Source organism: Mobula birostris, chromosome 9 (assembly GCF_030028105.1).
Source record: "Mobula birostris isolate sMobBir1 chromosome 9, sMobBir1.hap1, whole genome shotgun sequence".
NCBI classification, from domain to species: Eukaryota; Metazoa; Chordata; class Chondrichthyes; order Myliobatiformes; family Myliobatidae; genus Mobula; species Mobula birostris.
The window spans coordinates 135,918,784-135,942,222 of record NC_092378.1 but is presented as its reverse complement, the minus strand read 5'-3'; the positions used below and the strand labels follow the sequence as shown (position 1 = coordinate 135,942,222).

General features: G+C 36.5%; 1 protein-coding gene across 7 annotated transcripts in view; it reads right to left on the bottom strand.

Moving 5' to 3' along the window:
• Positions 1 to 23,439, bottom strand: part of LOC140203109 (ubinuclein-1-like) — a 65,977-nt gene that overhangs the window by 20,450 nt on the left and 22,088 nt on the right. For 3 of the 7 annotated variants that reach the window (XR_011887286.1, XM_072268928.1, XM_072268924.1), the window contains exons 2-10: positions 20,126 to 20,221; positions 17,969 to 18,064; positions 16,854 to 16,997; positions 14,697 to 14,803; positions 11,530 to 11,995; positions 9,833 to 9,903; positions 8,016 to 8,145; positions 3,232 to 3,276; positions 2,548 to 2,666 (exon numbers count right to left, since the gene is read on the bottom strand). Coding sequence is in view for 6 of the 7 variants with exons in the window: in XM_072268928.1 (XP_072125029.1) it covers positions 2,548 to 2,666; positions 3,232 to 3,276; positions 8,016 to 8,145; positions 9,833 to 9,903; positions 11,530 to 11,995; positions 14,697 to 14,803; positions 16,854 to 16,997; positions 17,969 to 18,064; positions 20,126 to 20,221 (1,274 nt within the window). In the remaining variant the exon portion in view is untranslated. Of the gene's footprint in view, positions 1 to 2,547; positions 2,667 to 3,231; positions 3,277 to 8,015; positions 8,146 to 9,832; positions 9,904 to 11,529; positions 11,996 to 14,696; positions 14,804 to 16,853; positions 16,998 to 17,968; positions 18,079 to 20,125; positions 20,222 to 23,439 lie in introns of those variants that run through there. The other 4 variants (XM_072268925.1, XM_072268929.1, XM_072268927.1 and 1 more) reach the window with 4 other exon arrangements.

Here is a 23,439-nt window from a genome sequence, read left to right as displayed (position 1 = left end):
TGGAGGGATTTACCGGGTCAGGCAGCGTCTAAGGAAATAAACAAACAATCAATGCTTTGGGCCGAGACACTTCATCAGGAAGGAGGAAGAAGCCAGTATAAAGTGCTGGGAAGAGCGGAAGGGGTACAAGCTGTTCTTGAAAATTGAAGATGTGCTATTCGGTGGGGGTGGGGGAATGGCAGGAAATACACCTTCAAATGAAAGCCTGAAACAACAGTGTCCAAAAAAAAAAAGACGGTGTACCAGTTTAAAAACGAAAATGAAGGGCAAGAGTTTTAAGAAGTACAGACCCAGTCAGCTAGTAAAGGTAAGATAACAATCAGCTACAATGTAATTAGATACCAGAGGAAGCTTCAGAGACTGGATGCCCAATCCTATCCAACCAAGAACTGCAGTACATCTTTTTTTTAAATATAATTTTTATTGAGTTTTCAAAAAGAATACATGAAAAGATAAAATCTACCCTCCCCCCTCCCTCCCCATATATAGTCCTACCTAAAAAGAAAGAGAGTGAAAAAAGAAAAGAACCGCCTGGGTGTTGGAAGGTTTCCACATGCTCCATGGGGTTCAAAATAAATTTGGTATAATTATTCGTTACTTTCCCCAAGGGACCAAGGTCTTTATCGGAGCACTTAAATATGTCATCCTATCTTTTGTAAATAAGGGTGCCAAATATTCAAAAATGTTATATATTTATCTCTTAAATTATAAGTAATTTTTTCGAGTGGAATAGAACTAGCCATTTCATTATTCCAACGATCCATACTTAAATACGAATCAGATTTCCAAGTAACTGCTATAGTCTTCTTAGCTACTGCCAATGCAATTTTTATAAATTCTTTCTGATATTTATTCAATTTAAGTTTCGGTTTTATCCCTTCAATATCACCTAATAGAAATAATACAGGGTTATGTGGAAGTTGAGTTCCAGTAATTTGTTCCAATAAGACTCTTAAATTTATCCAAAAGGGTTGAATTTTAAAACAAGACCAAGTAGAATGTAAAAAAGTACCAATTTCTTGATTACACCGAAAGCATTTATCAGATAGATTTGAATTTAATCTATTTATTTTTTGTGGTGTAATATATAATTGGTGTAAAAAATTATATTGTACTAATCTAAGTCGAACGTTTATTGTATTTGTCATACTGTCAAGACAGAGTCTTGACCAATTTGTTTCATCAATATTAATATTCAAATCTGTTTCCCATTTTTGCTTTGACTTATGGGTTCCTTGTTTAATTGTCTGTTCTTGAATCAAATTATACATACAAGAAATAAATTTTTTAATTTTCCCTTTTTGAATTAAAATTTCAATTTCATTAGGTTTTGGCAAAAACATTGTTTGACCCAGCTTACCTTTTAAGTAAGCCCTTAATTGAAAGTAACAAAAGAAAGTATTATTAGATATTTTATATTTATCCTTTAATTGTTCAAATGACATCAATATACCTCATTCAAAACAATCTCCTATAAATTTAATCCCTTTTTGGTACCAATTACATAAAAGTTGATTGTCCATTGTAAAAGGAATAAGTCTGTTTTGAAACAAAGGTCTCTTTGCTAATAGAGATTTCTGTGTTTCATTATCATCATTTATCTTATTCCATAAATCAATCAAATGTGTTAATATAGGAGATTCTTTCTTTTCCCGTATCCATTTAGATTCCCATTTATATATAAAATCTTCAGGTCTATTTTCTCCTATCTTATCTAGTTCTATTTTAATCCATGCCGGTTTTTGATCATCGAAGAAAGATGCAATAAATCTAAGTTGATTTGCTTTATAATAGTTTTTAAAGTTTGGAAGTTGTAACCCTCCTAACCTAAATTTACATGTCAATTTTTCCAATGATATTCTTGACATTTTACCTTTCCAAAGAAATTTTCTCACACATTTATTTAACTCTTGAAAAATTTTCTGTGGCAATTGTATTGGTAATGTTTGAAACAAATACTGTAATCTAGGAAATATATTCATTTTTACAACATTGACTCTACCTACTAATGTTATTGGTAGTATCATCCATCTGTCAAAATCTTCTTGAATTTTTTTCAAGTGGTAAATAATTAAATTTATATAAATTCTTTACATCATTATCAAGTCTTATACCTAAATACTTTATACCATTTACCGGCCATCTAAATTGGGCTACTAATCGACATTGACTATAGTCTCCTTTAGTAAGAGGTAAAATTTCACTTTTATCCCAATTTATTTTGTAACCTGATACCTTCCCATATTCATCCAATCTAGAAGATAGTTTATGTAACGAATGTTGTGGGTTTGGTAAATAGATCAAAACATCATCGGCAAAAAGATTAATTTTATATTCCTCCTGATTAACTCTAAAACCCATAATATCTGGATCAATTCTGATTAGTTCTGCTAATGGCTCTATCGCCAGTACAAATAAAGCAGGTGATAATGGACAACCTTGTCTAGTTGACCTTTTTAACTGGAATGGTGTTGAAATTTGAGAATTTGTCACTACTTTAGCTTTAGGGTTAGAATGCAGTACATCTTACTGTTACGTGGAACATACTTGGCAATTTTAGCTTGACTGTGAGCCTGGCAGTCATCTTGGTACTTCGACATCTGATGAGGCATTGCTCTTCCAATGGCTTCTTTTAGTTTCTGTATTGGTTCCTTCAGCCGACCATCCTGTGACAAAACATAAATAAGCACAATTCATCTTCTTTAATCTTATTCAGATTAGATTCTTGATGATAATGAATGAGTATACAATGGAGTAATCTTAGTCACTGATCCCTGCATCCCATTTCCATCAGAAAGTTTATACCATTTATTCTGTTTAAGTTATACAGCACAAAAGACTCCATATATTAGAAAATGCAGTTGCACTACAAACTTCATATCAAATTGTTGTAATTAAATGCAATGATGTAGAACTGATCTTCCGCCACTGTAGGGAGCTCCAACACTTCAAATTTGTTAGAAGAAAATGTTCCAGTACAATATGGAATTTCTAAAATGCTGAAATTAATAATGCACATTTCACATATGGCATTTGAACGGTTCCAAATGGAATATTGAATGAAGATTCAAGTATTATTTAGAAATGCATAACTAGACATTATTCCATTGCAACTTATTTACTGGATATGCATTTGAAGATCATATTAAGCAAAAAATATTGAATTCTTTTTAGAGTCCTTAAAATACATGTGATATTTCTATAGACAGTAAAACCTATATAAATGCTCACCTGCATTAAGCATTGACCTGTCTTTATCAGCCATTTCGCCCCAGTCTGTAATTTTGTTTTAAGAGGACAGAAAATAATTAGTTGCTTAACAGAGCTCCCACAACAGAATTAGGGGAGCACAGCATTTGTTCCCCACTACACCCACCTCACCTGAAACATAATTTTGGGAAAAAAGTACAAAAGCAAGATATATGCTACTTATATATACAGAACCAGACCCTACATCAGGAGCAGTCAATTACATGTCTACTGTATTTGCTATGGTTTTATGCTGGCAGATCTCATTTCACAAATCGAAGAGTTTACTTCTCTTCATTGCTTAACCCAATTAAACAGCATTTCAAGACAATAAATCACCAAAGCCTCACATTCCATTTCTTAATTTAAATTTTGTAACTACATTTTTTCCTACAAGACAAAATGTGAATTATTAGAAAAGGCTTCAAAACAGGTGAGGGTAAGTTACACTAGACTTCCCTTATTCCCTTTCAGAAACACACATTTAAACAAGACACCCTGGAGCCTTGCATAAAATGTAAGATCCCAGTCTCAGCCCGATCCAGATTTTCTCTCATAACCTATACCACGCTAAAGAAAGTAAATGACCTGATCATTTATCTCATTGCTGTTGGTGCAGTCTCCCTGTGTGTGAGTGATTCCCTACATAACAAGTGAACACACTTCAAAAATAATTCACTGGCAAATGAAGCACAATAGGACCTCTTCAGAATGCAAAAGTTACTACGAAAATATATATTCCTCCCTTTTAGATGTTTTTTGTAAGCAAAATTCCTCAACATTTGCAGTATAGTAAAAGCATAATAGCCCAATGGCTGCAACTGTACGAACTGAAGGGTTCCAGAAAAAGATAATCAAGTGATTGATTTTTGACATTGGTTGAGGGGTAAATTTTGCACAGCATGTTTAACCAATCTCCCAAGGTAAGTTCATCCATTAACCTAGACCACCTTAGGAGTGGCAACACTGTTTAGCTGCTCAGAGCGTCACATGAAGTTTGAAATCACAAGTTTTTAATGATAAGGATAATATGACAGCGAAGCCTTTCCTAATTAGTAGCTTCCCCCCCATGCCAGACAATATATTATTCACTATCTTCTGAACTCTTTTCAATGCTACCACATCCTTTCTGTAGTGTGGTGACCAGAATTGTACATGACATTCCAAATGCAACCTAATCAATATGTCATCCCAATTCTTACACGTAAAAGCCTTTGCCTTCCTGAATGCGGATAGAAAAAAAGATTGGTAAATCGGTTTATTATTTCCACTGTATCAAGGTGCAATGAAAAAGTTGTCTTGCATACTGTTCATGCTGATCATTTCAATATAATAGTGCATGGAGGTGGCACAAGAGAAAATAATAACAGATTGCAAAATAAGGTGTGACAGTTACAGAAAAAGTGCAGTGCAGGTAGGCAACAAGATCCAAGGCCATAACAAGATAGAAGCTCTCACTGACCTCAGCGGTACACATTTTCAGGTTTTGTATCTTCTGATGATGAGAATGAGAGAAAAGAGCATGCCCAGGGTGCATGGGTCTTTAGTTATATTGACTGCTTTGCACTTCTGCACAATTTAAGTAGAAATGAAATACAACCAGGAGTCTGCCATTCAGCTGTGCACCTGCTCCACCATTTAATAGGATTATGGCAGATCTTTTAATGCAATGGTACTTTCTGATACTAACAACATAACCAGCTACTGCAAGTGGCTAACCACCATCTTTTCAAGGGACAATAAATGCCAGCACCACCCAGATGTCATAATACAAACAGAACATTGTCGATCATAGATAACTGGGACAAAATTAATAGTAATTCATAATTTTATCATTCACTAAATCATAAACCTTAATGGATTAATTAAAATTTTTCCAAAACTAGCATTATTCCAGCTGAGAATTTCAAATCAACGGTTGTATCAGACTACAACTACAAAATCAACACCCAAACCATAAAAAAAGTGATGGAAAAGGTCTAGGTAAGTTCAATATAGAGTCATAGAGTTATATAGCATGGAAACAAGCTCTTTTTTGAAAGTCCACTCAACACAATGGTGTGCTAGGAAACAGCCTGGAGAGGGGTTGTTCTAAGGGAACATGACAAAGAACAGACAAAATTATGAAATTGTGCAGCTTGATATGGGATATTAATATCCAACATGGCACAATGCGAAGTTTCTTGTAGAAGCCTTTGGTACCAGTTGAAGCACAGAAAATAGAATTAATTATCTATTATCACTTGGCATTTCAGAACAGATTTAGAAGCAGGGCAATGCAAACTACAGAATTTGCTGAGAGACAGATAAAAGGTTTTACTATCCTTGTTAACCACCCATGTAATGGCAATACTATCAGCAGTTACTACAATTATACACCAGAAAAGGAAATTCTGTACATTGTTTGTGCTGGCCCAAAAAAAATCCACCCAGTCAATCTTACCAGCTATACTACTCATGATTGAATGAACAGTGAATTAAAAGTTAAAATCTGAGAGATTCGTAGAATACCAATACTGTAGTGCATTTCAAAACGACTGTTCCATATACAAAATATGTCCAGTGCTCTACAACTATAACTCCAGGCCACTATTTTCTTAGAATCCAGCTAAAGTTCCTACTAAAAATTCTCATGCCAGGCCCTCCAATATAGAACACAATCATCTTCATGAATATTCAAACACATTTAATTACTGAACATTAACATCAACGAACTCCGATTGTGACTCAGGCTTACAATGTCTTTCCGTCAGCCAGTTGAACAACTGAAAGTTTCCCATGGATTCTCTACCTTGCAGAAGCACGTTTTACTTAACTGAATTACCACTTTTGGTTGATAGAAAGCAAGCAAGCCCCAGTTGTGTGCAATGATGGTCTGGAATTTAACCACTTGAAGATATTAGTGGTTATCAGCAGACTGATAATATTTCTGAAGCCATCTCAATTTATAGATTAAAGGACATGTAATATCATGGGAATACAATGGGAATAATCCCAGGCCAAGAACATATTAACATGTTGTCTTGAGCTCTATCATCAACAGTATCCTAAACTGCAGAAGGGTAGTATAGTCTCGATATTCAAGTATTGAATATGACGGGAGCTTTTGCTTCAATCATGCAACTATTAAGTTACTATTAAGCCTACAGTATTTGAAACAGTACTTTGAATTTCTCCGACAATATTTTCTACTGCAAATTATGATCTGAAGTACATGTAATAAAACTACAGAATTGAAGTCATTTGTCATAATATTCATTGTACTTGTACAGCACCATATCATGGTGATTCAGCTGGTAACTTACTCCATCATGTAATGTAAATGAATATTCCATTAGCTCTCTGCAAACAACATCCAACAGCAATGAGATAAATGATGAATTTGTTCTATCTTTAAACAGTTCTTGAGGCTATAGGTCAGAATAATTAAAGAATCCTATTGTTCCTTAAGAAAGACTTGTGCTGAAGAAAGATCACGGAGTTCTTGCCTCACTTTGATAATTCATTCAGGGTCAATAGCAACTATACAAGCATAGTGATGTTAGTCTAGATTAGGAGTTTGTATTCCTGGATAAGGCACAACAAATTTTTTGATTGCTCTGCTAATTATAATGGAAGTTTGTAAGAAAATCATGCGAGGAAAAAAAATGTCAATTTGAATATTAAGGAGCACTTATTGGATCCAATAATTATTATTACAAATGTGTTGCTTCTGCACATGATAAACAGTCAAAACAGTGTTGATACAAAAAGTCTTACACAAATTAGAAATATGCGAGATCATGCAGCTGATAGCTGGGTAAAGATGAGGCTATAGGCCAACTGTGAAACTTCAGGTGATTTAACTTAAGCATAAAATGAAGCAAATCTTTTAATCAAAACAAAAATCACTGAGCATTAACACATTTTTCAACCACAAAGCTCTACTCTTAGGCATCAGTGAAAAATGCACTTAATTCATAAGCAACTGGAACATATTGGATGAAAAATAAATTCTACTCAGTTTTGATGAACGCTAATCTGTGCTAATATATAATGTTGCAAAATAACTCAAGGCACCATCAACCTAAATTAGCCTATTTATACGACTCTTAAAAGGAAGAAAGGGATATGAATGCATAATTACTTTTAGAAAGGGAATTCCAGAGTTTAGGATCTCACTAACTGAAGAACCAGTCAATTGTGAAGCCATTCTCTTCAAGTCCATCAAGAGATCAAAATTAGAGGATGCAGATACATGGGGAGGTTTGCAGGATGTGAGGAGATCAGAGCGAGAAGGTACAGACACGGCGACTGCAAAACTTGAAAACTGGCAAGAGAATTTTAAAATCAAGGGAACCACTCATTGGACTTGATGCAACATAGAAACAGCCAGCCGAATTAAAGTAGTCAAGCTGAGAGATAATAAATGAGGATTTCAGAAGCAGATGAATAGTGACCACAATGGAGTTAAGTGATGTTTTGGATGTAGCAACACTGAGCTTAGTGACAAAAATATTTATTTTTGTGACCATAATAGATGGTAGATTCCATGCTTTGAAATTTATAGGCAATAAATCAATCTAGTAATAGAAAATTCTTATATATAGGGAAAATATTATACTGTCCTCAGTTGTAATTATACACCATTGGCTTGTTACAGATGGTAGAAAATATTACGCAGCAACTATTTAGTTTTATAGACAATGCTTTCCTAACCTCAAGACAAGAATTATAGTTGCACAAATGGATTTAATATCTAGAAGACTAGCTCTTGTGTTAGTTACCTGCTCATTCATGTGCAGTTTCTTTGCCCTTTTGACCAGTGTGTCCTTACTACATGGTAAGAAGGATGCCAGGTGTGCATAAACCCCAGAGCGGGCCTGACTATTCAATTCACGGGACTGTAGCTCAATACTGAAAGCACAAACACATTATAAATAGATTCACAGTGTACAGCAAGTTTTCTTGGAGTACCTTATAATTGAAACAAAAGAAATCATCCAAATTTTCTATTTTAGCTATTACACTGCATATATCCATCATGAGACAATTTTGTTTTAAATATGGCAGTTCAAATAGTACTGAGAGTTTAAGAACTCTGTAGCCAATAGTCTCTAGAATAGAAACTATCTGTTTTATCCAGCAAGCACTTAAATGGCAAGAAACCACTTTTGCCACCCCAGCAATTACTTTTAATCATAGTACAAGTGTATGTAAAACTGGGTAATATATATTAATAGATTTCATTGATACCAGTTCTCTGGGTCTCTGGGGTGCATAAGGATTGCAGTTTAACAACTGAATCATGAAGGCAAGTTCTACAAAATAGAACTCCGGGAGAATGCTGACAATCCATATCAAAATTCAAGCAAAGTGAATAGCTGACCCTGGGGAACTCTCCTGCAGACAAATTAGATGAAAAACATTTACAGTACATCTAAATTTCTGGTATGCTCTCTGAATGAATAACTTTGTTCTAATTTACAGTATATTATTTAATACCATTTTACAGAGAAACGAGGATTTTTCAATTTAATACAAACTAACTATAGTTCATATTGGCCTCTTTCAGTTCGATGTTTTTTCTGTGTTCCTGTCTATTCTTTCTTGTTGCTAATTAGTGGGCTGAGGAATTTGGGATTTGATGTTCTTGTTGTTTCTCTGTATGGGTGATCTGGGGTTTGTGAGTTCTTGTTTCTTTTTCTTTTCATGCAGGAAGGGGGGAATAGATGTCTTTCTTTCAACTACTTCTATGGTTTACTGTATTTTATGGCCATCTGGGGAAGGCGAATCTCAGAGCTGTATTCTGCATACATACTTTGATAATAAATCTTCAAATATTCAAACATATCTGCACAATACAGCCTGGTAGTGGGAATATATGAGTTTTGGTTTGTGGAACTAATCAAAAAGCAAGAACTCTATATATCTGATCGGATTTTGGTGCCCTTAAAAATACTTTGACATGCAACAGGAATGACAAATAGATCTCATAGATTTATCAAAATAAACACTTGCTGTTTCTTAGTAGAAATAAAAGTGTTCTCTTTTTCTGTAGTTCAGAATTAGTTCTGAAATTAGCAGCTGGCAGGTCTCACGTTGAGCAATATTTTTAACCCGGACAACTTCCAGTTGTCCTTTCTGTTCAAATTCATTACTCATTTAACAAGTTATTTTTGCTTCATTTTTTATAATAAACTTAATTAAATAGAAATTACAACATCAACATACGTCATTCAGCTCAAAATTTCCTCACACTTCAATGTTTGAATGCTATCAGCATTAGCTTTTGTTTCTTTTTTCCCCCTCCAAATATACTTATCCAGTTTTATATTATAAACACCTGTTCTATTCATAGTAACTATTCCAAAATGAATGTTCACCAATCCAATAAGGAGTACAGGTGAAAATCTTAAATGTTCCCCATTTCTGAACGGTCCAAAGTGGTAACATATTTTCTGCATCTTTTATAAAGTCATCTCCATTTTAAATTAATTAGGTCAATGCTCACTGATTTTTTTTTTAAAAAAGAGAAAAGACCAATGTATTTTAAAAGAAAACTATTTGCCACAATTATCATTTATTCTATTCTACTACTCACTTTAGTAGAATATTATTGACATCCTGCGTGAAGAATTTCTGCTTCCCCTCGCCTTCTGATGCTTTGGCAGCCTACGAGACAAAAATAGCATCAACACTTTCCCTCTCTAACTTCCAGCCACTTCCAAAGAGAATTTCAATTGGATTCAACACCAGACGTTTCTGAGAATCTTCAGCATCTGCTTATCATAAACAAAACTTGATAGTAACTAAATAACACAGAAGGAAAATAAAAAAGTCAACAATAGCCTCCTAGGTACTTGGCTGCTGGAAATAATCTTAGAAGATACTGATCACCTTTGAAAATTAATTTATAATGGTCAATGTTCTTAATCAATTATTTGAACTTCCAGTGGTATTGTTTAATAAATTCAGAAAATACCAGCTGCAAACCAAATTGCTCCTGCTGTTTGAATCAAGAGGTAAACAATGGATTTCTGATGTTGTCCACTTCAGTTTACCTGCCTAAATACTCAGTGTACTTGAGCATGTAACAACTAGTACAGATGGTGCTAACGGCAAGAGTAAGTACACTAATTTTCCTACCTGGTTGCTCCAGGTGACAAAAAGTACAACTTCAACTGGTTGTTTGCTTGTATATGGAATAACACCAACGTTAATGAACATCTCACTTATAATGCCTGCATATGCTTTTAGAACAGTAATGAGAGGAGAACTCCACAATCATCCTGTAATTTGAAGTTTATAATAGATATTGGCTTTAACTACACCCCAAAAGCATCACTCCCTCATTACCTTTCACAACCAAAACAGTCAAAGTCACAGCTCAATTGGTATGTTGCTTCCATATAGAGGTGCATACTTTAACATTCAGTACAACAAGGCAAATGGGAGGGAAAGAGAACTTTACATGGGACACAGCTATTTTTTAAAAAAAAAACACCATCTTAATCATCTTAGTTTCTAAGAGTAAAACCTGGTGGTTAACCTTCAAGAAGAATGCAGTATAGTATCTAATATGATACAACTTTCAGATCATATATTGCAATTGATCCACGCCATAATGATCTAGCTCCCATAACCAAGACAAGCAATTCTTTTACTTTTCCATTCCGTATGGGGCTGGAAGTTTTGAATGAGTAATACTTACGCTCTACACTGATGGCAAAAACATAGCAGCAGAATTACCAGTATCTTTTAGCATCATTAGCGTGAGATACAATCTAAATTATGATACAATGAGGGGCATAGATAGGGTAAATGCAAACAGGTTTTTTTCCCCCCAGAGGTTGGGTGAGACTAGAAGTAGAGGTCATGGGCTAAAGGTAAAAGGTGAAGTGTTTAAGAATAATATGAGGGGGAGCTCCTTCATTCAGAGGGTGGTGAGAGTGTGGAATGAACTGCCAGCAGAAGTGATGGATTAAGATTTGATTTCAATATTTAAGATGGGAAGGGATTTTGGCGAGTTATGGTCTGGATTCAGGTTGATGGGACTACACAGATTAATAGACTAGATGTCTAGCACAGACTAGATGTGCTGAAGGCCTGTTTCTCTGCTGTAGTGCTCTATGAATCTAACTTAATAAGAACAATTTGTATGTTACGTGGACTTTCATGCATCCTCAGTGTACATCCCTATCGCTTTTGAGGATAAATGTGTGGACACATTTGCTTTGAGCATCTTATATACATTGATTTCTTTACTCCAGTGGGTTAAATATTTCTGAAAGGTCTTACCTGTGTTAGTTCTTTGATGCATTTTTCTAGTAGTGAAGGAAGTCCTTCAGGCAATGTTGGGACCTGCTTTGGTATCTGCCCCATTGCTGAGTGCTGCAGAGTAGGAAGAGGATCACTGCCATCATCAAAATCATTAAGGGGACTGCCTGTGGGTGAGTCATTCAGAAGACGGTCTAGATCTATTTCTAGATCCACAGTGCTGGCTACATGCAGAAGATCACCATCATTAGCAGATCCAATAAGTGAAAGCAAAGGATCTGAAATGTTATTTACTGAGCTACTGTCAGTTTTGTGAGAAGCAACAGCTGCTGTCTGTAAGACTGGCAAGTTCTTCACATCCTCTCGTTTCTTCAAGGCTTCTTTCTCCTTCTCAAATTTTTTTAACATTTCTCTCACACCTAATGCCCCCATGTACTTTTTCTTCTTCTTTTTTTCTTCTTTACTGACATTCAGTGGCATTATCCTGCTGATTAGAAAACATCAAATATCACTGAAGGATAACAGTAAAGAACATCCAGAATAACAGCAATGTTTGAACTCATGTTTTCCATGTGCTCAAAGGACTTCTTAGATCAACTAATACTCAAAAGGTTCATTAAAAAATGTCAGTTTTACCTGAAACTTTGCATGATATGAAATGAAAGACAACATATGAAACAACTGTGAGACTTTTAGACTTAATCTCAAACTTTGAATCAAGTCACTTGATACTTGGATCCTAATTCTGCAAGGAAGAGAATGTGTGTCATTTTCCCCCCTTTGAAAGCATCACTTGTTGCAATGGACAACAAAAGCAGGTTGATCACGTTCCTTTCAACTGTGCGGCCTGATCCAAATCACTTACAAAGACGAAATGAATTTTCTTAATTTGTTTCTTACTTCTTATTCTACAAGATGTTTAATGGATGCACAGAATTTAGCCCCTAACAAAAATACAAGGTTTTGCAGATTAATACTAGAGATTAGCAAACTTTATTCTCTACTAGTCAGTCGAGCTTGAAGCAGGGTTGGAACAAATCAGTATGTTCAGTGACTGAGGAACAACCTTATCACTCCAAGTTAGTTTCCAAATACACTGAGGAAAAATTGGTTAAGGTTAAGCAGCAACATTCTCAGCATGTATACCAATTGCAAGAACAGCCAAGACATGTTTCTAGAGACTTAGAAGGGAAACAGTTGGCCATACTATTTGTTTAGAGACTAATTTTGATTTGAAATTTTTCATGATTCCACATTACACAACTGTTCCTCCCTCCCCATTATCCTCAACATGAGTGCCCCCCCCCTCCCAGGGCTATGTACTGAGCCCTTTGCTGCACATGCTGCTCACGTGACTACACAGCCAAACACCCGAGTAATCACATTGACAAATTTGCTGATGACATGACAGTGATGGGGCTCATCACCAACAACGATGAGATGGCCTACAGAGAGGAGGTATTAGAGCTTGAGGCCTGGTGCCAATCAAATAACCTCTTCCTCAATGTCAGCACGATAAAGGAAATGGTCATTTAAAAAAATTTCTATTTAGAGATACAGAGCGGAATAAGTCCTTCAGGCCCTTCAAGCTGCATCACCAGCAAATCCAGATTTGGATATTGGGGGGGGGGGGGGGGGGGGGAAGGAGGGGAATCCTCCAGCAGGAGGATGCACAAACACCTTACAGAAGACATCAGGATTTAACTCTGAACTCTAATGCCTTGAGCTGCAATAGTGTCGCACTCACGGCTATGCTACCGTGGTATTATTGACTTCAGGAGAACTCACACTACTCACACCCTGCTTTACACTGGCGACACAGTAGTGGAAACTGCGAGCAGTTTCACACTTCTGGAAGTGCACATCTCACACAGTCTCTCATGGTCCCAGAACACATTCTACACAATCAGGAAAGCTCAATGCTGATACTTTCTTAGGAGGCTGAAGAGAATAGAACTGTGTACATCTATATTCGTGTCCTTCAACAGATGTGCAGTAGAGAGCATTCTAAAACGCTGCATCACAGCATTGGTAAGAAAACCGCACTGCGGTAGACAGGAAACTCTGCAATGGGTAGACAAACCTGCCGACACATCACTGGCACCAACCTACTGCCATCAAGAACAAATATACAGAAAGATGCCAGAAAAGGGCCAGTATCATCATGAAGGATCCCGCCCACCCTACCTATGTACTGTTTGTCCCACTCCCATTTGGGAGGAGACCAAGTAGCAACCATGTCAGGACCACTAGATACAAAAACAGTTACTTTCCCCAAGCAGTAAGGCCAGTAAACACCTTCAACCACTCACTCACTCAGTCCTCAACACTTTCTTTTCCTGTCAGTCACCTTATATGCAGACACTCCTGTGCCCATCATCATTTTATGGACAAACAAACAATGCATACAAGCTATCTTAAGTATTTATATTTGTTGTGTTGTTTTTATTATTGTGCTCTTTATCTTGTTTTTTTTGGGTTGCATTGGATCCAGAGTAACAATCACTTTGTTCTGCTTTACACTTATATACTGAAAATTACATTAAACAATCTTGGATCTACACCTGAAAAATCAGAGCCAAGTTCCGCCCCCTCCCCTGAAATATATTACATTCTGAAAGTATGTTAATACAATTATAACTTAAGAGAAGCATTCAATTTGGCTCATTCAGCATGTCTGTATAACTGTTGCTTAATTCTGCTTTTGACTTCTCACTAAATTTAGTTCTGAAGACCATCACAAAAAAAAACTTTCCACTTGCACAGTATCTAAAGTCCAATTAGTAAAACTTAGATAACAGGGTTAACAAGTGGCAGTAAAGTGTACCAGTTCAACTTGCCTGCTTTATTCACATTTCTCCTCAAGGAAAGAACAAGCTATTGCTTGTGACCAAGAATTAGTATCCAGAGGATTCTTTAAAAATGAAGATGTAATGCCACAGCATATTCAGCATTCTTTTAAATATTTAGAGGTTGAACCATTATAGACAATTCTACTTCATCTAGTTCACCTTGTACCCAAGTTTGAGAAGATGACAATAAAGTATGACCAAGTGACTGCAATACCATAGGAGCACAATATTTCTTATGTGGATCTACAAAGTAAACTGCCCACATTACAATCTTTTTCAACTATTAATGCTATGTCACTTATGTAAAGCATATTTTTAAAATTTTATACAACTTACCCAGACTGTTTAGAAATTTTTGATTTTTGAGATTTCTTATCTTTTTCATGCCCATCATCCTTCTTCCTTTTCTTTATCTTTTCATTTCCTTCTTTTAACTTCCGTTTCTTTTACAAAACAAAGAGTATGAAAACAATGAAGATATCAGGTGAACCAAGGTGCAATAAATGATTGAAATCCACATATATTCATTTTAATATTGTGTGTTAGCAGCTTCAACCCTTACACCATTGACTTGTCCAGTCATTGGGCAAATTGGTGCTTGAAATATTTAGCTGATAGATTGTCTCAAAGCTTGGATAGAAAGTCAGTATAATAAAGGTAAGGGGTTACAGAGGAAATCTTCTTGGCAAATCAAGGAGTTTAATCTTTCAAGATAACATGTCCTAGAGGAAATGCTTGCTGTTTGTTGCATATAAAATTAAAATTACAATATAGCAAAAAAACTAAGATTGTTCAGAAGATTTGCATGGATGCTTATAGTTCATAACTCAATGCCAACATTGTTCTTTAGTTATTTAATTCTGTTTAAACAGGAAAATTAAAAATTCAGAGCTTAAAAGCATGAATATACAATTTTAAATTATGACTTATGCTATTTTATACGAACTGAACATTAATTTTAAGAGGATTTTGAAAGTACAAAAGCATATAGAAGATTAATCACCATTGTGCTAGGAGTTGAAGACAATTACAGGAAAGTTGCTAACATGGTTAGAGCATTGGCTGATTGGTAGGAGGCAGCGAGTGGGAATAAAAGGATTCTTTTCTGGTTGGCTGTTAGTGACTATTGGTGTTCCATAGGGGTCTAAGTTGGGACAGTTTCTTTTTATGCTGTATATAAATGACTTAGATGATGGAATAGATGGCTTTGTTGCCAAGTTTGCAGACGATACTAAGACTCGTGGAGGGGCAGGTAGTGTTGAGGAAACAGGAAGGATGCAGAAGGATGCAGATTAGGAGAATGGGCAAGAGAGTGGCAAACGGAATACAATGTTGGAAAATGCATGGTCATGCATTTTGGCAGTAGAAACAAATGTGCAGACTATTTTTGAAACGGGGACAAAATCCAGGAATCCGAGATGCAGAGGGACTTGGGAGTTCGTGTGCAGAACACTGAAGGATAACTTGCAGGTTGAGTCAGTGGTGAGAAAGGCAAATGCCATGTTAGCATTCATTTCAAGAGGTCTAGAATACAAGAGGAAGGATGTGATGCAAGGCTTTAAGGCACTGGTGAAGCCTTACCTTGAGTACTGTGAACAATTTTGAGCCCCTCATCTTAGAGAAAATGTGCTGGCACTGAAGAGGAGGTTCACAAGGATATTTCAGGAATGAAAGGGTTATCATATGAGGAACGTTTGATGGCTCTGGGTCTGTACTCACTGGAATTTAAGGATGGGGATCTCACTGAAACATTTTGAATGCTGAAAGGCCTAGACTGAGTAGATGTGGAAAGGATGTTTCCCATGGTGGGAGAGTCTAGGACAAGTGGACACAGCCTCAGGATAGAGAGGTGCCCTTTCAAAACAGATGTGGAAAAATTTCTTTAGCCAAAGAATTTGTGGAATTTGTTGCCACATGCAGCTGTGGAGGCCAGGTCATTGGGTGTATTTAAGGCAGAGATTGATAGGTTCTTGATTGGACATGGCATCAAAGATTACGGGGCAAAGGCCGGGAACTGGGTTTGAGGAGGAGAAAAAAAAAGGTCAGCCATGATTGAATGGCAGAGCAGATTCGATGGGCCAGATGGCCAAATTCTGCTGCCTGGTCTTATAATAGGCCGAATCAAAGATTCTTCAGATTATTTTGCACTGAAGTAGAAAAGGGAAAGAGAGAAACCAAGAAAGGTTTTTCAGATTATAAAGAGGTAGATTTTAAGTAAGTGGGACTTTTAAATTTTATTTCCAAAACAGTCACAATCACTTCCCTATGTATTCTCAATTACTAATTTTCACAAAGGGTGTGAAAAGATGTTTATTTAAAGCCATTCATTTTATCTAAACAATAGCAAGCTTGCGATGAGCCAAACACCTTTCTGTGTAAAGATTTATAGGTTTTGATAATCATACATCAACTTGACTCTAAGATAAAATCCAAACAACTAATATAACAAATTAACTGTGAAAAATGTTACACTGAATAATGATTTTTGCTCACCTTTGGAGATTTTGTCTTTTTCTTGTCCTTTATAAAGTCATCATCCCCATCCGATTCAGATGCTTGACGGAACTGCAAAGTTCCACTATTAATGTAAAAACCACCCAACTTAGTGGTCAAGGAGGCTGGAACAAGTTCATCGTACTAAAGCACCACAAAGAGAGATGACATTAGGTGGCCAGGCTATTCAATTCATATAGAGACTTTCCATCTCATTTTTTAAAAATTCTCTTTTTGATTAAAGTATTTCAAATCGGTAAACAAGTTTCAAACTGCCAAAGAGTTTGAGGAAGAAGATGGAGAAAAACATGAATTATGTATATTCATGATGGCAATGTAGAAGTTGTTCATACTTATTACAAGTGGCACTTTGTCTTTTGATTCAATCTTATCTGTCATTCAATAAGATCAAGATTGATCTTTTACCTTAGCACCCACTCCCCGATTGATTCCCACACCCTCTGATTCTCATAAATATCCAAAAAAAAATCAACCTCTTTCTTCAATATATGCAAAAAAAGTCTTCTGGGTTCCATTTGATTAGATTAGATTATGAGGACACTCAGTCCTTGTTTATTGTCATTTAGAAATGCATGAATGCATTAAGAAATGATACAATGTTCCTCCAGAGTGATATCACAAAAAGTGTTCCAAAGATTCACTCTTTCTGGTTCAAGGAATTTCTTCTTGTGGAAATGCTGAATGAGTAGTTGATAAGCAAAAATCTTACAAATTTAAAGATGAACAAAACCGATTGCGAGAACACAAGAGCTGTTTTTCAAAAGCTTTCACTCAACTTGGTCTTTGCTCTTATGTGGGTTTTATATTACTTAAAATAATGAATATAGCAAACAGTTACAGAACGGAAGAACACAAAAATTCTGAAGGTGTTTTGCTGGGATACTGAACAACTATTCTAAGTTGCAGAAGAACAGTGATGTTTGCTTCAAACATTGTGCATTAAAGCTACAGTACTTCACTGCGTGCAAGCTACAAGTAAATAGTTGGAAGAAAATTTCATCTGATTACTGCTTTTTACATCCAAGCAATAAAGTGCTTTATTTACTTTGACTTATCACTGTTGCTTACTGACGATATTAATTGCTTATACTTACAGCTTCTGAGTTATCTATAAATGGGTCAGTTTCATCATATCCATAACCCATGTCGATAAGATCTTGGATACGATCCTTCCTACGTTTTTTTGGGCCCTAAAAAGTAAAAACTATACATGAACAGACTTCATTAATTGTAATGATGTTAATATTTTTTAAATCAATCAGATTTCACTCTCATTTCATGCAGTTAAGGGAAAACAACTTCTCATCACCAAATTAGAAATGTTGGAGTGCTGCCACCTGTTAGTTTACAGACAATTGCACTTCTCAAAGCAAAACCACCCCAGTCAGATTTGTTAAAAGTTCAAATCACATTCCAGTCCTGGCAACTAGAGACAAAAGCTCTGATACTGTGAATCATGGGGTTGACATCCAGCCTAATAGACAAAACCCAAGTTCAAGTTAAGAGTGTGGGTTACAAGGATCCTTGTGCTATACAAAACAAATCATCACTTTAGTTGATATCAAGTTATACCAGGATAGAAGAATGATCTTGTGGCTTGCTATTCAGCTTGTGACAACTTTCAATTATGAAAATCTCCTCGAGTATTATGGCAATAATCAATAATAACAGGCAGTAAGGTCCAGCAAATTTAGAAATAAACAAGTGAAAAGTTCTGAAGTACAATCACAGCTAAACTAATTTTTTTTAAGTTCTGTTTTGCTGATATCACTTTTATTTAGAGTCTATTTCTAACTGCTTGACAGCAACAACTGACAGAACAGCAATGGCACTTATGTTTGGGTATTTCAAGAGAGATTAAGGATCACTTTTAGACATGCAATACAAAAAATGTGTCACTGGAATTTGTCAATAGATTATCAACCTACATTTGCACTTCATGTAAGCTTCAGTCTTTTTCATTGTTTATTGTCATGAATACATCAGTAAATTCATATCACAATGTTCCCAAGTGCTGCTGTACTTCTGGAGCTTTTGGATTGTTTTCTAAATCAAAGTTCTATATGTTTTTTTCCTACTCTTTTACCACTAACAGCCAGAAAGACAAGCATTTATTATATCCTAGCTGCCTTTGAGAAGGTGATGGCTTCCTAGATCATTTATGGATTAAGCTAACCAAATTGCAGGGTGTCTTGAGCAATAAGGGTCAACCTAGACAAGGATGCCATTATCCTTAATGAACATTCAATAGATTTTTCAAATCTGAATTCTCCACTCGCCACAGATGGATTGAACACACTTCTAGATCTCTAGATCATGACCCCACCAACGTAACCATAAAAGTTACACATTACACTATAAAAATTCACACCAGAAGCAGGCTGGGCAATTGCACATTTGTTTTTATTTTTTTTATATAGTAAACAAGTTATGAAAAAGTAGTCATGTGCTAAGTAGCAACCTCTGTGTTGGAGGGAAAAAAAACAATTTAAAGGTTGGTAAACACACTAGATGTATGTCTATCATGCACATCTGAAAAAGAAATGTATCAATTTAAAAACCACCACAAATGAAACACGAATGTTCATTCTATATTGAATGACAAAACCAATTTTATCAAGGGCAGCAGAGTGGCAGAGCTAGTGGTGCTGCTGTTACTCCAGCTTCAGGTTCAGTCCTGATTTCCAGTGCTGCCTGTGTGGAGTTAGCTTGTCCTCCGTGACCCTGAGAGCTTCCACCAGGTGCTCTAACTTATTCCACCACCAAAGACTTATGGTTAACTAGCCACTGTCAATTTCCACTTTTGTAGGTGAGAGGCAGAATTCAGCATGGCTAGGTGGAAGAGGTGGGGAAGACTAGTTAGATGGGAAGAATAAAATGGGAGCAGTGTAGCATTAGATAAATGGGTTCTTGATCTTTGTTGTGGACTCAGTGGGGTGAGGGGGTCAATTTTTGTGCTGAATAACAATGACTCTAATTGTGTCTCATGATTAATGAATTCAAATACATGGAAAGATTCAGGAAAAAAAATCTTGTTTTAGAAAGCAACGTGCCCTACATTTAGAACTTTTACATAGAGCCCTACAGATGTAATTAAATTTGTACCTGATAATTCAGACCACAAATGATCAACCTTATTGTTTGATTCCTAGACACCTTACAAGATAAACACTTGGGAATTACCTTTTGTATTAAAAAGCCATTTTGTCTTCTTGATAACTTACTAAGAGAAATAAAGAAGCTAAACTCACATATTTTTCTTCAAATTTCTTTGCCAAGGTCTCAATTTCTTCATCTTCCCTTTTGTCATCATTAAAAGGGGTACTATAATAGTTCGATCCATCTTTCTAAAATTAGAAAAAAACAAAATCATCACTCCAAACAGAACATGGAAAGAAATTATGTGTGCTTCTTTACAGCAATGAGATCACCCCCCCTCCAATTTTCTTATGTTCCCCAGAACTTTAAAACATTATTCACAATGATCTGACGAAGGGTCTCGGCCTGAAACGTCGACTGCACCTCTTCCTACAGATGCTGCCTGGCCTGCTGCGTTCACCAGCGACTTTGATGTGTGTTGCTTGAATTTCCAGCATCTGCAGAATTCCTGTTGTTTTTGTTATTCACAATGATAATTATTTCCATATCCCATGCTTTTCTGGAATCTGCCACCAGGTGGCACTTGAGGAAAATTTAATGGGTTGCCAAACCTAAACTCATCAAAAATAACAAGAAACAAGGACACTTATTCACAGAATATGACCCAGTCCACCTAGTACATCAGTTTGCTTCATGGAGAGACAAGTGCAGGTCTGGAGATGTTTTATATTTCAAGGAATGCAGTTTATAAAAGGCGAGGTTAATTGGGATTACTGCATTGTTTATGCCTAGCAGTATTTGGCTTATAACACCAAGATGTCAGAGCTAGCAGAAATGAACTGCAAAGCACTTGTTGGCTCTTCTCATCACAGAAACATTGTAAACAGATCACCAGTCAATCAATTTACTTTTGCTAATTCAGATTTTTCATCAACCTTTTTCTACTTCATTCAAGCTTAGAATAAAACTCCAATCATAGAAACATAGAAAACCTACGGCACACTACAGGCCCTTCGGCCCACAAAGCTGTGCCAAACATGTCCTTACTTTAGAACTACCTAGGCTTACCCTCTATTTTTCTAAGCTCCATGTATCTATCCAGGAGTCTCTTAAAAGACCCTATTGTTTCTGCCTCCACCACTGCCGCCAGCAGTCCATTCCATGCACTCACCACTCTCTGCGTAAAAAACTTACCTGACATCTTCTCTGTACCTACTTCCAAGCACCTTAAAACTATGCCCTCGTGCGCTAGCCATTTCAGCCCTGGGGAAAAGCCTCTATCCACACGATCAATGCCTCTCATTATCTTGTACATCTCTATCAGGTCACCTCTCATCTTCCGTCACTCCAAGGAGAAAAGGCCGAGTTCACTCAACTTATTCTCATAAGGCATGCTCCCCAATTCAGGAAACATCCTTGAAATCTCCTCTGCACCCTTTCTATAGTTTCCACGTCCTTCCTGTAGTGAGGCGACCAGAACTGAGCACAGTACTCCAAGTGGGTCTGATCAGGGTCCTATATAGCTGCAACATTACCTCTCGGCTCTTAAACTCAATCCCACAATTGATGAAGGCCAATGCACTGTATGCCTTCTTAACCACAGAGTCAACCTGCGTAGCAGTTTTGAGTGTCCTATGGACTCGGACCCCAAGATCCCTCTGATCCTCCACACTGCCAAGAGTCTTGCCATGAATGCTATCAGTCAAACTAAGGACAACAGGATTATGCTTGGCAGCAGATTATACAAACACAAAAATCAAATACTGCTAACAGCAAGATTCACCAAATTTTGCACCTTTATGAAATTACCATTCAGCAGTTATGTACATCAAAAGCTAACAATGATTGTTATTTTCAATCAGCCTTTCAAACTTTGTGACATTGAAAATAATTTTGAGTTGGTTATCACAATGTGTAACCACATTCAGTTCAATTTTCTGAACATTTACAAGTAAGCAGAGGCTTTAAAAAAAGGCTTCAGAATATACAAACTATAGAGCAAGCAGCTGTTTAAAACAGGGAGTATATTCATAAAGAACAATTTTTATATAAAGAGCAAAGCATTTGCTATCACACAATCTTCCTTCTGAAGTAACTTCTTAGAACTAATCTGATTTCCACTCCCTCATGCAACTAAAAGAGGTGGTTCCAATGAGGAGAAAGAAAAATAACCATTGGTCCTCAATGTAAAGATTTTCTTCTAACCTACAGTAAAAATTGGGAAGGGATAAAAGAACAAAGACTTTTAAGCCTTCCATTTAAACTTAAATCCACTTTTATCTGTCTTGCTCTCCAAAACTGCATGGATAAAATTCAGATTATATATTTTTCTTAAAAAGTAATAACAAGATTGTTACCTTCAAAAATCAACAATTTCCCAAAATATTTATGCCCATTAAAGATCAATGTCTCACTCTTCACCTATTCATTAACAATTGATTAAAATAAATCATAAAACAATACACAAGAATGGGTCTTGGCCATTTAGACACCTCTCACCATAACTCTTGATTAAAAACTTAAAACATTGAAGCATTCAGTCTTCACAGCTTTCTGGGCAAGAGATTTCAAAGATTCAAACTTTTTCAAGGAAGAAATACTTTCCATCTCATAATTAAATGGGTAACCCCTTAATATGACAGTCTCACTTAACATTCAGAATCTTATGTTTTGGCACGATCCTCCCTGATTCTACTAAATTCCAAAGAATAGAGATTCAAACTGTAACATTCCCTCCATATACAGGATCACCCTAGTGAACCTTCTCTGAACTGATTGCAACGAACAATATTTCCCTCTCTTACAAAAAGAGAAAATGTTAATGCAGTATTGCAGATACAGTCTCATCAATAATAAGTATACCATTTTGGATACTATTGGTGGGGACGACCTACCAGGGACAAGTTGCAGTGGTTGTGTCTCTAGCACTGAGACTGGACCCTCAGCTCAGAACGGAAGGAAGGAAAAGAGGAGAGCAGTAGTGATAGGGGATTCTATAGTTAGGGGGACAGATAAGAGGTTCTGTGGGAGAAATCGAGAACCTCGGATGGTCTGTTGCCTCCCTAGAGCCAGGGTCCGCAGTATCTTGGATCGAGTTCTCAGTATTCTCAAGAGGGAAGGTGAGCAGCCAGATGTCGTGGTCCATGTAGGGACCAACGATGTGGACAGGAAGAAGGAGAAGGTCCTGCAAAAAGAGTTTAGGGAGTTAAGTGCAAAGTTGAAGGACAGGACCTCTAGGGTTGCAATCTCAGGATTGCTACCAGTGCCACGTGCTAGTGAGGCTAGAAATAAAAAGATAATGCAGCTAAATACGTGGCTAAGGAGTTGGTGCAGGAGGGAGGGCTTCATGTTTCTGGACAATTGAGCCTTGTTCCAGGGAAGGTGGACCTGTTCCAATGGGACGGGTTGCACCCAAACTGGAGGGGGACTAACATCCTTGTGGGATGGTTTGCTAGTGCTGCTCTAG